The sequence below is a fragment of the Pongo pygmaeus genome, chromosome 5 (genome assembly GCF_028885625.2).
Source record: "Pongo pygmaeus isolate AG05252 chromosome 5, NHGRI_mPonPyg2-v2.0_pri, whole genome shotgun sequence".
In the NCBI taxonomy this organism is placed as follows: Eukaryota; Metazoa; Chordata; class Mammalia; order Primates; family Hominidae; genus Pongo; species Pongo pygmaeus.
The window spans coordinates 107,997,586-108,011,282 of NC_072378.2; the positions used below are offsets into that span (position 1 = coordinate 107,997,586).

General features: G+C 44.7%; 1 protein-coding gene across 6 annotated transcripts in view; it reads right to left on the reverse strand.

The window, feature by feature from the left end:
- OSTM1 (osteoclastogenesis associated transmembrane protein 1) overlaps window positions 1–5,088 on the reverse strand; it is a 45,935-nt gene extending 40,847 nt beyond the window's left edge. For 3 of the 6 annotated variants that reach the window (XM_054489988.2, XM_063667055.1, XM_063667053.1), the window contains exon 1: window positions 4,547–5,045. In XM_054489988.2, coding sequence (XP_054345963.1) covers window positions 4,547–4,948 — 402 coding nt within the window. In that variant the 5' untranslated portion in view covers window positions 4,949–5,045. Of the gene's footprint in view, window positions 1–4,546 lie in introns of all 6 variants that reach the window. The other 3 variants (XM_054489995.2, XM_054489992.2, XM_054489990.2) reach the window with 2 other exon arrangements.
- Between the last annotated feature and the right edge of the window lie 8,609 nt (window positions 5,089–13,697).

Sequence of the window (13,697 nt, forward strand, 5' to 3'; positions counted from 1 at the left end):
AGAAAGTATGACTCTAAGGAAGAGGGAATCCCTCAGTTCTATCATTCAGGTTTCAGAAATCACTGTATTTTTTACCTTGAGATAATAAAACTATATGCGATCCCTGTCCCAGAAATTCTAAAAGGAAGTGACAAGAACCTAGGATTGTTATCAGGGAATTCTATTATAGTTAAACTAATTATATTGCTGTACCACATAAATAGCTTACTAGTTTCTGGCTTTGATTCTTTTTTTCTCCTTGTTATACTCCTCTCCTCTCTCAATCAATCCATGTCCATTCACACTAAAGAAGGGTAGAAAGAATGCCTTGAGATTCAGCTTGTAGGTTTCCCCTGATGAACCAGCCTTGCTCTGTTCTCTCATTTTTTTTTTTTTTTTTTTTGAGATGGAGTCTCGCTCTGTCACCCAGGCTGGAGTGCAGTGGTGCAAACTTGGCTCACTGAAACCTCAGCCTCCCAGGCTCAAGTGATTCTCCCACCTCAGCCTCCTGAGTAGCTGGGATTACAGGCACACGCCACTACTCCTGGCTAATTTTTTGTATTTTCAGTAGAGACGGGGTTTTGCCATGTTGGCTAGGCTGGTCTCGAACTCCTGGCCTCAAGCGATCCACCAGCCTCAGCTTCCCAAAGTGCTGGGATTACAGGCATGAGCCACTGCATCTGGCTCTGTTCCCTCCTTTAACTTGGCATTCCTTTCACTCTTTTGCTCTAAATTGCTATGGTACAATTTATAACACTCACTGATATTTTCCTATTTCCCCATATAAGGTACTTTATTTCCCGTAACTATTCTGATAAAGGCCTGAATCTTACCTTTCTTTTCCTTCTTATCCTTTTACCAGCCCAATATTCAAGAATAGTAGGTGCTTGCTAAAAACTGATTTAAATAAAAGACTGAGTCTGAGTTAAACAAAATACATTACACTGGATAGGCTGGGCGTGGTGGCTCACGCCTGTAATCCCAACACTCTGGGAGGCCAAGCCAGGTGGATCGCCTGAGGTCAGGAGTTCGAGACCAGCCTGGCCAACACAGTGAAACCCTGTCTCTACTAAAAATACAAAAATTAGCCAGGCATGGTGGTGGGCACCTGTAATCCCAGCTACTTGGGAGGCTGAGGCAGGAGAATCGCTTGAACCCGGGAGGCAAAGGTTGCAGTGAGCCGAGATCCCGCCATTGCACTCCAGCCTGGGTAACAAGAGGGAAACTCCGTCTCAAAAAAAAAAAAAAAAAAAAGGGCTGGGTGTGGTGCCTCACACCTGTAATCCCAGCACTTTGGGAGGCAGAGGTGGGCAGATCATGAGGTCAGGAGATTGAGACCATCCTGGCTAACATGGTGAAACCCTGTCTTTACTAAAAATATAAAAAATCAGCCGGGCATGGTGGCGGGCACCTGTAGTCCCAGCTACTCAGGAGGCTGAGGCAGAAGAATGGCATGAACCCGGGAGGTGGAGCTTGCAGTGAGCTGAGATCGCACCACTGCACTCCAGCCTGGGTAACAGAGCAAGACTCTGTCTCAAAAAAAAAAAAAAAAAAAAAGAAAATACATTACACTGGATAAATAAACCTCCCCAAGGGACAACTAATTCCTTCAAGTTCACTCATGACACATTTTTCCATAGGTTTTTGTTTTGTTTTTTTTTTTTGCAACGGAGTCTTACTCTGTCCCCCAGGCTGGAGAGTGGTAGCACTATCTTGGCTCACTGCAACCTCCACCTCCCGGGTTCAAGCAATTCTCCTGCCTCACTCTCCTGAGTAGCTGTGCACCACCATACCCGGCTAATTTTTTTTTTTGTATTTTTAGTAGAGGCAGGGTTTCATCATGTTGGCCAGGCTGATCTTGAACTCCTGGCCTCAGGTGATCTGCCTGCCTCGGCCTCCCAAAGTACTGGGATTACAGACATGAGCCACCATGCCTGGCCTCATAAGTTCATTATTATACATGATGGTTCAACTCCCAAACCAGTCCATATAGCCTTTTAAATCTATAAAGTACCTCAGAACTGTAGAAGTCACACTTTTGAGCTAATGAATCATACCCAGCTCTACTGGGGAAATAAGGGGAGCCAAGACCAAGGCCTAGGATGAGTTGGAGAGAAAATAAAAAAAAAGTTTCCCTGCCTCTTTTCACCTTTTTATCTACTTCCTTTCACATCAGGGTGAGTTGAGCTGGGTACCCGGGTTGCTGTTAGAATCTGAGGGAGAGGAAGGGGGTTTCTACAACTCCCCCACTGGGAAGCCTCCTCTGGGTAGTGGGGAATTCATATGGAAATTCATATGCAGATTGGGTGATGCCCATAATACTGCACCCTAGAGTTTGAGGTGCTACTTTTAGCCTCTTTTTAATTCCACAGTACCTACACACATAAGAAAAGTATTTGCTGCCTTCAAAGACCCAAACTTTGCATCATGATCCCTGGCCATTCTGCCCACAGTAGCACTTGTTCTTCAGAGTAAATGGAACCCTAAAACAACTCATCTTAACCGCTCAACACTGAATATGATGCTATATCGTATCCTGCTGTAGTTGACAGGGACATGTCTTGGGTACTTTATTTTAAAGTGATAGTAAGATATATATTCCTTGCTATACCCAATGGAAGTGTGCCTGGAAAATACTGCATGTAAGCCTGAATTTATTTACCTTGAAAATATGTCCTTGGCCAGGTGTGGTGGCTCACACCTGTAATCCCAAATCTTTGGGAGGCTGAGGTGGGTGGATTATTTGAGGCCAGGAGTTCGAGACCAGTCTGGCCAACATGGTGAAACCTGTCTCTACTAAAAATACAAAAATTAGCTAGGTGTGGCGGTGCACGTCTGTACTTCCAGCTCCTCAGGAAGCTGAGGCAGGAGAATCACTTGAACCCAGGAGGTGGAGATTGCAGTGAGCCGAGATGACACCACTGAACTCCAGCCTGGGCAACAGAGCAAGACCGTCTCAAAAAAAAAAAAAGAAAACAGAAAAAAAAACATGCTCTTTACAGAGAGATTGACCACAGAATTTATTTAATGCAAATAAATTCCCCATTTATGTAAAATGACAGATTTTTATTTTATTTTTATTTATTTATTTATTTTGAGATGGAGTCTCACTCTGTTGCCCAGGCTGGAGCGCAGTGATACAAACTTGGCTCACTGCAACCTTGGCCTTCCAGGCTCAAGTGATTCTTCTGCCTCAGCTTCCCGAGTAGCTGGAAGTACAGACGTGTACCGCGATTCTTCTGCCTCAACTTCCAGAGCAGCTGGGACTACAGGCACATGCCACCAGGCTCGGATAATTTTTGTATTTTTAGTAGAGACGGCGGTTTCACCATGTTGGCCACGCTGGTCTCGAACTCCTGACCTCAGGTGATCCCCCCTGCCTCAGCCTCCCAAAGTGCTGGGATTACAGGCATGAGCCACCGCACACAGCTATGACACATTTATTTTAAATAATAACAGGCTGACTTAAAGCAGGATACAACTAGGTACAAATTTATATTTAGTGCAACTATAAACAAGTTTAGACAAGTTTAAATTTATGGAATAATTCCAACCACATTTTCATGAGACTACTTGCTGTCCCCGTAATACAAGAGGAACTTTCTCATTCTCCAATCCCAATGTTATTCCTCATGTTTTTCCTTTACCAAGCATATCCGGCCCACACCTCGTGACTCCACCAACCCTGACACTCTAATCTTTTCCTAGTCTAAACTTTATAAAGTGCTTAGGAGCAGGAATTGTGTCTGTTTTTCTTTTTAAAATTAAGTCCCTCACAGCAGCTACCACACAACTAGAAAACCCTGAAGGTACCAAGAATGAAGAGCAGTCTTACAATTTCTTAAAAATTTACCTCCCATTTACTTAGAGGTATTACTATGTGTCGTTTTCTAAAACCTCCTTTTATCCCCATTTTACAGATCAGTAAACAGGCACAGAGAATGTAACTTGCCCAGAGTATACCGCTAATAAGCAGAGTGGAACTGGAGTCCTGGCCGCTAGCTCCAGGCTGTTCACATCACTAAAATGAAGTCACAGGCAATATCTCTTTTAATTCTTCCAACAGCCGCATCAGGCAGCTGTTCTTTCCACTTTATAGAGGAGGAAACTAAGGTTCTGAGAAGATAATTAATCCAAAGTTACATAGTTAGAAGTTGGTGGACATGAACATTTCTGGCTACAAAGCTCAAATTCCTAACCACTACCAGTGTCTCCACCCCACTTGTTTCAGAAAAGGATCCTTGCTGGGAACTCCAGGTGAAGATGAGAAGAAGCTGTGGTGGAGTGGGTGGAGGAAGAGGAAGAGGGTTGGGGAATCAGGACCCCCAAGAAAACCAATCACATCTATATGAACCAAAGATGTCCAACAGCATTCTTGGAAGCAAAAACCCAAATCTCAAGCCCCATAATGCCACCCCCTTTTTCTGATGCCCCAACTCCACAGACCCAGTCCAACCCCTTTTTCTTACTGTTGGGGAAACTGAGGCCCCCAGCGTTGACCATCATTACATCCTCCTCCTTTCCCAACTCTCCCGCGCCACAGTCCCGGACGTGGTCCTGTACCCACCCCCGCGGCTCGGCTGATGTTGTCCATCTTGCTGACGACCTGTTGGAAGAGGGGGTAGCAGGTCTGACAGACGCGTACGGGCCGGGCGCTGCGCACCAGACACCCTGTCAGCTCTGCGCTGCTGTTGGCGAAGTCCAGCAGGAGCTCCCGGCACTCGGGATCCAGATCCGGCAGGTCCGGGGGCAGCGACAGAGGCCCCAGCCCTCCACCGTGCAGGAGGGACAGGGACAAGTCCTCCACCTCCATCAGCTGCTGCTCCGACAGGAGGTCGTGGAAGACCCTGTGCGGACTGCTGCCGAAGGGGAGCGCGCCCAGGGCCAGCCCCGACCACAGCAGCAGCCCCAGCGGCAGCCACGGCGGCAACGAACACCTCCGCTGCGCGGCTGTCGGGCCCGGCGCCATCACCGGGCTCACACACCCCAGCGCGCCCACCGCCGCCTCTCCGCCCCCAGCCGGCACCGCGGAAAGCCGCCGCTTCCGGTTTCCGCGGGCGCAGGCCGAGAGCCGGGTCACGAGGAGGGCGCGTCACGGCCCCGCCCCCTGCGCGCGGCGCCCCGCCCCATTGGCTGCCGGCTGCCTCCGGGCCGCGGGCCTTCGCGCGTGCGGGAGCGCGCCCACCCTGCGGCCGCGCGCTCTCCAGGCGGCGTTAGGCTCGGGGCGGGGCGGAGTGGTGCACTGGGGGATCCCGAGCCGAGGCTCGCAAGCCGGTGACTACGAGCACCCACCGCTTTGGACAATTGCATCTCGAGGGTCCTGACCCTTGAACGCCCACCCCTCTGGGAGTTCCGGGCGTCCTACAAGTTTCTTACCTCGCTGGACCGACGACGGCGTCCGCTGTGGAAATGGCCGTCGGCTGCGTTCGCAGAGAAAGCCCGCTGGCTGGTGCCTCGGCAGATTTTCTGCATGGTGTTCCTTAGCGTAGTTTTTTCCTCATCCCATTTGGAGAGAGTAATAATGCCCGTTGGTTATTATAGGTGGTGGAGACTAGCGGTTTCCAAGCTTTTTGTTTTTGTTTTTTAAAAAACTCTCAACTGTCTGCCTCAGCGTTGTCAGAACTCTCTGAGATGAGGGAAATATTCTATATCTGCGTTATTAAGGCAGCCACTGGCCACATGTGTGGTGTTGAGCCGGCTGAAGAACTGAATTTTAAATTTAATTTAGGGCCGGGCGCGGTGGCTCACGCCTGTAATCCCAGCACTTTGGGAGGCCGAGGCAGGCAGATCGCTTGAAGCCAGGAGTTGGAGACCAGCCTGGCCAACATGGCGAAACCCCGTCTCTACTAAAAATACAAAAATCAGCCGCTGGGCGTGGTGGCGCAAGCCTGTAGTCCTAGGTTGAGCGGGGAGGATGGCTTGAGCCAGGAGGTCGAGGCTGCAGTGAGCCGAGATCGCGCCACTGTACTCCAGCCTGCACGACAAAGTGAGACCCCATCTCAAAAATAAATAAGTATTTAACTTTAAGTAGCCACATCTGTGTAGTGGCAACTGTACTTGACGCAAGTCTGGTCCTACAGTGGCCAACAAGCAGGTTTGCTTGGAACTGAAGGGGTACCAGGGACGCAGTGCGTTCAGTGCTAAAGCCCGGGAAATCCTGGACAAACTGCTCAACTTCAAACTCCTATCCAGTTTCTGACATGCCCGAGGCAATAGCAGGGGACACTCTAAAAAGCGTCCTGATACCGTTGCCAGTCTGTAAAAAGAATTTAAGCTCATAACCTGGAAAACAGTTTTCTGACAAGTATCTGACCAACCAGACTGGTAGAAAATTATTTCCGGGCTTTGTGTCATCCTGCTTTTCAGGGTTGTAATTTTTGCCTTGTAAATTGCAGAGCTGCTGCACTAAAGTCTACTTAGCTTAGGGTCCTAATTTATGTTTCTGAGGGTTCTTCAAAAACTTTTTTGTTGTTGTGTATTTTGTTTGGTTTGGTTTTGAGACATAGTCTCGTTAGACTGCCCAGGATGGCCTCGAACGCCTAGGTTCAAGGGATCCTCCTGCCTCGGCCTGCCAAACAATTGGACTACAGGCACAGGCTGCTGTGCTCAGCCTGGGGGTTCTTATAGTTACTTTTTACCCCGTCTGTTTGGTTATTGTTTTATGTTCCTAAATTTGCTTGGGATAGCTAAATTTTGTTTCATTTTTGTTACTAAGAAACTGAATAGCAGGAAATTTGATTTGTGTAACAATAAATGTATTTCCAAAAGAGAAAATAAGTTGTCTTAAGTTTTGCAAAAGTCATCATGTAACTCTTAGGTCTTTCTACGTATTAGAATTATCTTTCTTTTAAATTCTTTCAAGCACCATCCTGTGTTGCAGGTGGATGTGTAAATTGTTAACTTCTATGGAAATCAATGTGTAGAACCAACAACCTTGCAAATGCACGAGCTCTTTGATGCAGCAAGTTCACAACCTTGTCATAGACACTTATTCATTGCAATATTGTTTGTAATGGTAAAAGGATGGCTTCAAAAAGCATGTTAAGGGGCCGGGCACGGTGACTCATGCCTGTAATCCCAGCACTTTGGGAGGCCGAGGCGGGCAGATCACCTGAGGTCAGGAGTTCGAGACCAGCCTGGCCAACATGGTGAAACCCCGTCTCTACTAAAAATACAAAAATTAGCCGGGCATGGTGACGCATGCCTATAATCCCAGCTACTCAGGAGGCTGAGGCAGGAGAATCTCTTGAACCTGGGAGGCAGAGGTTGCAGTAAGCCAGGATCACGCCACTGTGCTCCAGACTGGGTGACAGAGCAAGACTCCATCTCAAAAAAAAAAAAAAGTTAAGGAAATTACAGACACTTTCCCTCTTCCTTTCCTTTCCTTTCCATTCCTGGAACAATTCAATCTTAAAGGTCAAGTAGAGCAAGATAAGCATCTGTGCTTGGTAGGAATGGGGTGTCAGAGGCCCAGAGAGATGTGTCAGAGCACAGGTAAGCTGAAGAGGACAGTGGTGTGAGGGAGGGTGGCAGCATCAGCCTGATGCAGAATATTGGGTTCTGAGTGGATAAGAAGGGTCTCCATGCAGAGAATTGGGCAGCAGTGACTGGGAGGTTGCTTACATTCAGAAGGATTGATGGAATCAATAAATATATTAAGAATAATTGGAGTCCAGTTTCAGACTGTCAGAGAAGAAAGTTACAAATATGAAAAGAGAGAAATGAACTCTAACGTTGGATTAAAATTAGAAATATCAGTGCAAATTCATAGCTTAAAATACATAGTCATCCCTTGACACCAGCAGGGGAATGGTTTCAGGACCCCCCCACAGATGCCAAAATCTTCAGATCCTCAAGTCCCTTACATAAAACGCCATGGTATTTGCATATAACCTACACATTTCCTTCCGTATACTCTTTTTCTTTTTTCTTACATTCTGTTAAAGCATCTTCTTTATACCTTTAAATCATATCTAGATTACTTATAGTACCTAATACAATATACATGCTATGTAAATAGTGGTTATACTATGTTGGGTTTTTCATTTATATTATTTTTTATTGTTACTTTTTTTCTACTAGGAGATACTACTTTTTAAAAAATTATGGTAAAATATACATAACATAAAAGTTACCATTTTTAATGTACTTTCAGTGGCATGTTACTTTTTATTGTGGTTTTATTTTTCTCTTTTTTTTTTGTAGAGATGGGGTCTTCCTGTGTTGCCCAGACTGGTCTCAGACACCTAGGCTGTAGTGACCCTCCCACTTCAGCCTCCCAAAGTCCTGGGATTAGCAGTATGAGCCACTGTACCCAGCCCTCAAATATTTTAGACCTGCAGTTGGTTGAATCCAAGGATGCAGAACCCATGCATACAGTGGGCCAACTATATATAGTATAGAAATAAATACAGATGTAAATTTATGTATATATATTTTATATGTGTATGTACATATATGAATATATGGTATATGTATACATATATACGTATTTGTGTGGGTGTACTTCCTCTGGCTTTGTCCACTTAGAACACTTAGTAGCAAAGGTACCCCAGTGATAATGAGCATGCATAATGCCCAGATCTTGGATTCTAAGTATCATTCTCCACTAAAAGGAACCAAGGATCCTTGGAGAAATGGCTGATTCAGAAAAAGCACAAATTGAGACTGGATCATCTTGTGCCAGAAAGTAAGGAAGTGCTCAAAGAATAATGTTGGAAACATGTTAAGGGCATACAGAAACAGCTTGAATGGACTCCCGCTGGTCAAATCTGAGTCACTCTCAACATCGAAATAATGATGGTTAACAAACTATAACCCATTACATAAAACCACAAGCTCATAGTGATCAATTTAAATAATAGATTGATAAGGACTAATACATTTACATACTTTCATAGATTCTCCCCACCAAATACTTATTAATTACAAAAGGGGGAAAAGGAGTAAATTTACAGTGGAAAACCTTGTCCAGTCCTATGTTAATCAAATGATCAACATGAACATCATCATAATGGAACATATAGAAATTGTGTGCACCTGATAGGCTGCAATTAGAAAAATACAGTGTCAGTTCTGTTATATTCCTGCCAAAGATGCATAATCTGATTCTAATCATGAGGGAAGTGTCAGACAAACCAAATTAAAGTTCGTTATATAAAATATCTCGACTATAATCTTCAAAAGTGTTACAGCTACAAAAGTCAAGGAAAGATTGAGGAACTGCACCTGACAGGACATTACTGGGACAACTAGCAAAATTCAAATAGGGTCTGAGAATTAGATGGTAGTTATGTACATTGCTGATGAGATTAATGATTATGAGAGATTATATTCATCATGATACAATAGCCCCATAGTGTAAGAATAAGGAAAGGTCTTGTCTTGAATGTAAACCTGATAAAAAAAGTAATGCTATTGCCTAAATTCAGGTCCTTTGCATCTCTTGTCTACGATATTGTAACAGCAAAAACTAGCAATCAAAGGGAAACGTCTGGAAAACCAGAAAAGATGGGAAATTGACCTACAATGCCACCTCACATTCCTCTTGTAAATTCAAAATGTTAATCAAGACTCTGTGAGACTTTAAAAAAAATGTTTTCATGAGAAATTGTTAATAAAAATTACCTCAAATTTGGAAATAAAGTAAAAAACAATCAGCATACTGGGGCATATTTTCTTATTCTTTCTTTGTCTTTTTCATATGGATTAATTAAAAAACCTTGTCTTTGAGCTCTGAAGTTCTTTCTTCTGCTTGTCAATTCTATTGCTGAGACTTTCCAGAACATTTTGCACTTCTATAATTTTTGCATCCATTGTTTCCTGAAGTTTTGATTGTTTTGTATTTATGCTATTTCACTGACAATTTCTCCCCTCATTTCTTGTATCATTTTTTATTTCCTTAAATTGGACTTTGCTTTTCTCTGGTGCCTCCTTGATTTTAGCTAATAACTGAACTTCTGATTTCTTTTTCAGGTAAATCAGGGATTTCTTCTTGGTTTGGATCCATTGCTGGTGAGCTAGTGTGATTTTTTTGTGGGTGTTAAAGATTTTTTTGTGGGTATTACCAGAATTGTTTTTCTGGTTCCTTCTCAGTTGGGTAGGCTGTGTCAGAGGGAAGGTCTAGGGCTCAAGGCTGCTGTTCAAATTCTTTTGTCCCATGGGGTGTTCCCTTGATGAAGTACTCTCCCCCTTTTCCTAGGGATGTGGCTTCCTGAGAGCTGAGCTGTTGTAATTGTTATTTCTCTTCTGGATCTAGCCACCCAGCAAGTCTACCAAGCTCCGGGCTGGTACTGGGGATTGTCTGCACTGGGTTCTGTGATGTGAACAGTCTGCAGGTGTCTCAGCCATGGATATCAGCACCTGCTCTGGAGGAGGTGGCAGGGGGGTGAAATGGACTCTGTGAGGGTCCTAGTTTTGGTTGTTTAATGCACTATTTTTGTGCTGATTGGCCTCCTGCCAGGAGGTGGCACTTTGAAGAGAGCATCAGCTGTGGTAGTATAGGGAGGATCAGGTGGTGGGCAGAGCTCTAGAACTCAGGAGAGTATATGCCCTTTGTCTTCAGCTACCAGGGTGGGTAGGGAAGGAGACCATCAGGTTGGGGCAGGGTTAGGCCTGTCTAAGCTCAGGTTCTCCTTGGGTGGGTCTTGCTGCGGCTTCTGTGGGGAATGGGGATGTGGTTCCCAGGTCGATGGAGTTATGTTCCCAGTAGGATTATGGCTGCCTCTGCTGTGTCATGCAGTTAGTCAAGGCAGTGGGAGAAAGCTGGCAGTCACAGGCCTTACCCGCCTCCCAAGCAACCCAAAAGGCTGGTCTCACTCCCACTGTGCACCCCCCAACAGCACCAAGTGAATTTCCAGGCAGTGGGAGAGCAGGGCTGAGAGCTTGCCCCAGGCTACCAGCCTCCCACTGTGAAAGCCAGCTGGGTTTTTGTTCCTTTCAGCCTGTGAAGTCTGCACACCAGATTCATGACCTCCACCGGGTTCTGGCCAGGAGACTTCACATTCAGTTGGAATTGTTACAAAGTTCAGCTAGAGGTTTCCTTCTCCCTGTGGTCTTTTCCCTGGCAGTCCTCCTCAAGGACCCTTGTGAGACAAGGCAGAAATGGCTACCCAGGGGACCCAGAGAGCCCACAGGGGTTTTCCTGCTGCTTCCTTTACCCCTGTATTTTGCTCTGCTCTCTAAATTGACTCAGCTCCAGGTAAGGTCAGAATATTCTCCTGTGATCCAGACCTTCAGGTTCCCCAGTGAGGGTATGTGTTCAGGGGTGGACAATTCTCTTTTCCCACTACCGCAGCTTGGGCACTCACACACAGTATTTGGGGTGTCTCCAGTGTCCTGCAGGAGTCATCTGCTTTCTTCAGAGAGTCTATGGGTTTTTTCAGCTTTCCTGGTTTATTCCTGCAGTAGTTCTGGAGCAAAAGGTTACAGTGCGAGTCTCAACATACTGCTCCGTCTATCTGCGTGGTAGCTGCAATCTAGTCCCACCTCCCATCCACCATGATCCTCTATGCTGTCCGGCAACCTAATTCTAACATTACTTTTTCAGTGCCTATACCCAGTTTGAGAGACACTGAGTTAATATTAATGAGTTAATAAACATTCGACACATTTTCATTCTATATTTGTATGAGTCACATTTTTAACTTTTTGAAAATTATACTTTGATAATTTTTCCCATTAAAACATGGAATAGTGGGGAAGCAAGAATTTAGGCCAAGAAGGTAGTCGAAGATGACCAGAAAAGGCCCAGGAACCAAGGCCAATAAAACAGTCTGCCTATTGATACTCTTTCTCTCTCATGGATGGTTTATTCTAACTACAGCAGACAAAGTGATCCTTTCAAAACCTAAGTTGGATCATGTCACTCTTTTTATTTTGACCCTATCAGTGGCTACAGATATCACCCAAAGTTAAAGCAAAGGTCTTGTTATGCCTTAGAAAAATCTGGGATCTGCTGCTTTTATCAGCATTCCCTTTTCCCCAACCTGCTTTATTTTTTTTCCATAGCACTTAGCACCATACGGAATCCTATACACTTGTTTATTTATGTCTCCCTGCACTGAAATTTAAGTTCCTTGAGAGCAAAGACTGTGTTGTCCACTGCTCTCTCAGTGCTTAGAAGAATGGCGTGAAATAGATGCTCAATAAATATTTATTGAAATATGATTTCCTTTAGAGAGGGGTAGAATATAAGCAGTTTGAGGCTCAAAAAGAAGGTATGAAATAATTATTCTGGAAAAAATAAACTTACGAAAAAATAAATGTATTAGGTATATGTAATACCATTGCCAGGCAATATTGAATGCCTATTTGAGATCCATGGGCACAGTTTTAAGGTATAATCAATAGACCTAATTAAGTGTTCTCGTCAGCAATGTTTAGTTGTTCAGGTGACAATGTAGAGCAGCATAATGGTTGGGCTTAAAATTGTTGGGACATTGCCTAGGCCAGTATGATGAAAGGAGAGTGCACCATATCACCTTACACATCCCACCTGACCCAGTTTCCAACGCCTTCCCACCTTCCCAAACCATTCCACTGGGTCCTTTGGAACTCATGATCTATCATCTGTAATCTCTATTTTCTTCAATATCTTCTCTAAACAGTCCCTTTACCCTCTTTGATGGAACGAAAGCTGACTATCTCTTGATGACCTCACTTTTGCTATGCTTCATGGCCTCTATAGATTTTGTGGAGCTTCCCCAGGAGCAGCCCCTAGTTTGAGGGTAAGAGGAGCTCAGTGAGCATTCCAGTCCCCAAGCGGAGCAGCCCACTTTGACCTGCTTTCATGATTGGAATTTCACAGAAGATTATTTTCAAGTTTCCCCTGGGGCAAAAAATAGTTTGGAAACCACTGTTTTGTTACATTTTGCAGTGGGCTAATGTCTGCTATGTGTCTCCAGTCCCCATTTCCTAGGTTATCCTGATCCTGTTCCATCACTGTGCATTGGTATATGAGGAGAGAGAGCTTAGCCTTTCAGCTTATAGGTCTCTGGATCTGAAGGAGCCACATTTGAACCTGTTGTAGAAACTATCCCACACACTACCCAAACATTCTAGACTTTGAACTTTATACTATGACATGATCGGCATTTTGGGTTGTCTCCCTTGGAAGAGGTTTATTACCACAGTAAAACCTAGTCAACCAGATACATCTTTGCTGGTTTCTGAGGTTATCCTGATTCCCGACTTTGAGATTCTAGACTGAACTTTATACTATGACATGGTCAGACTTTTGGGTTGTCTCCCTTGGAACAGGTTTATTACCACCACAGCAAAACCTAGTCATCCAAATATATAGTTCTTTGCTGATTTCCTCTCTGCTATTTTCTCTGGTTCACTCTTTTGGAATGTGTTTTTATTTGGATGTTAAATCTTTTTTCTTTTTTTTGGAGACAGAGTCTCACTCTGTTGCCCAGGCTGGAGTGCAGTGGCAAAATCATAGCTCACAGTAGCCATGAACTCCTGAGCTCAAGGGATCCTTGGCCGTCTAAGTAGCTGGAACTACAGACACATGCCACCATGCCCAGCTAAAATGTTTGTGTTTATTTTTTGTAGAGATGGGGTCTGACTATGTTGCCCAGGCCGGTCTCGAATTCCTGGCCTCAAGCAATCCTCCTACCTCTGCCTTCCAAAGCACTGGAATTATAGATGTGAGCCGCCAGACCCAGCCAGATGTTAAACCTTATAGTGGAGATTGCTCAACTTCCTCCAAC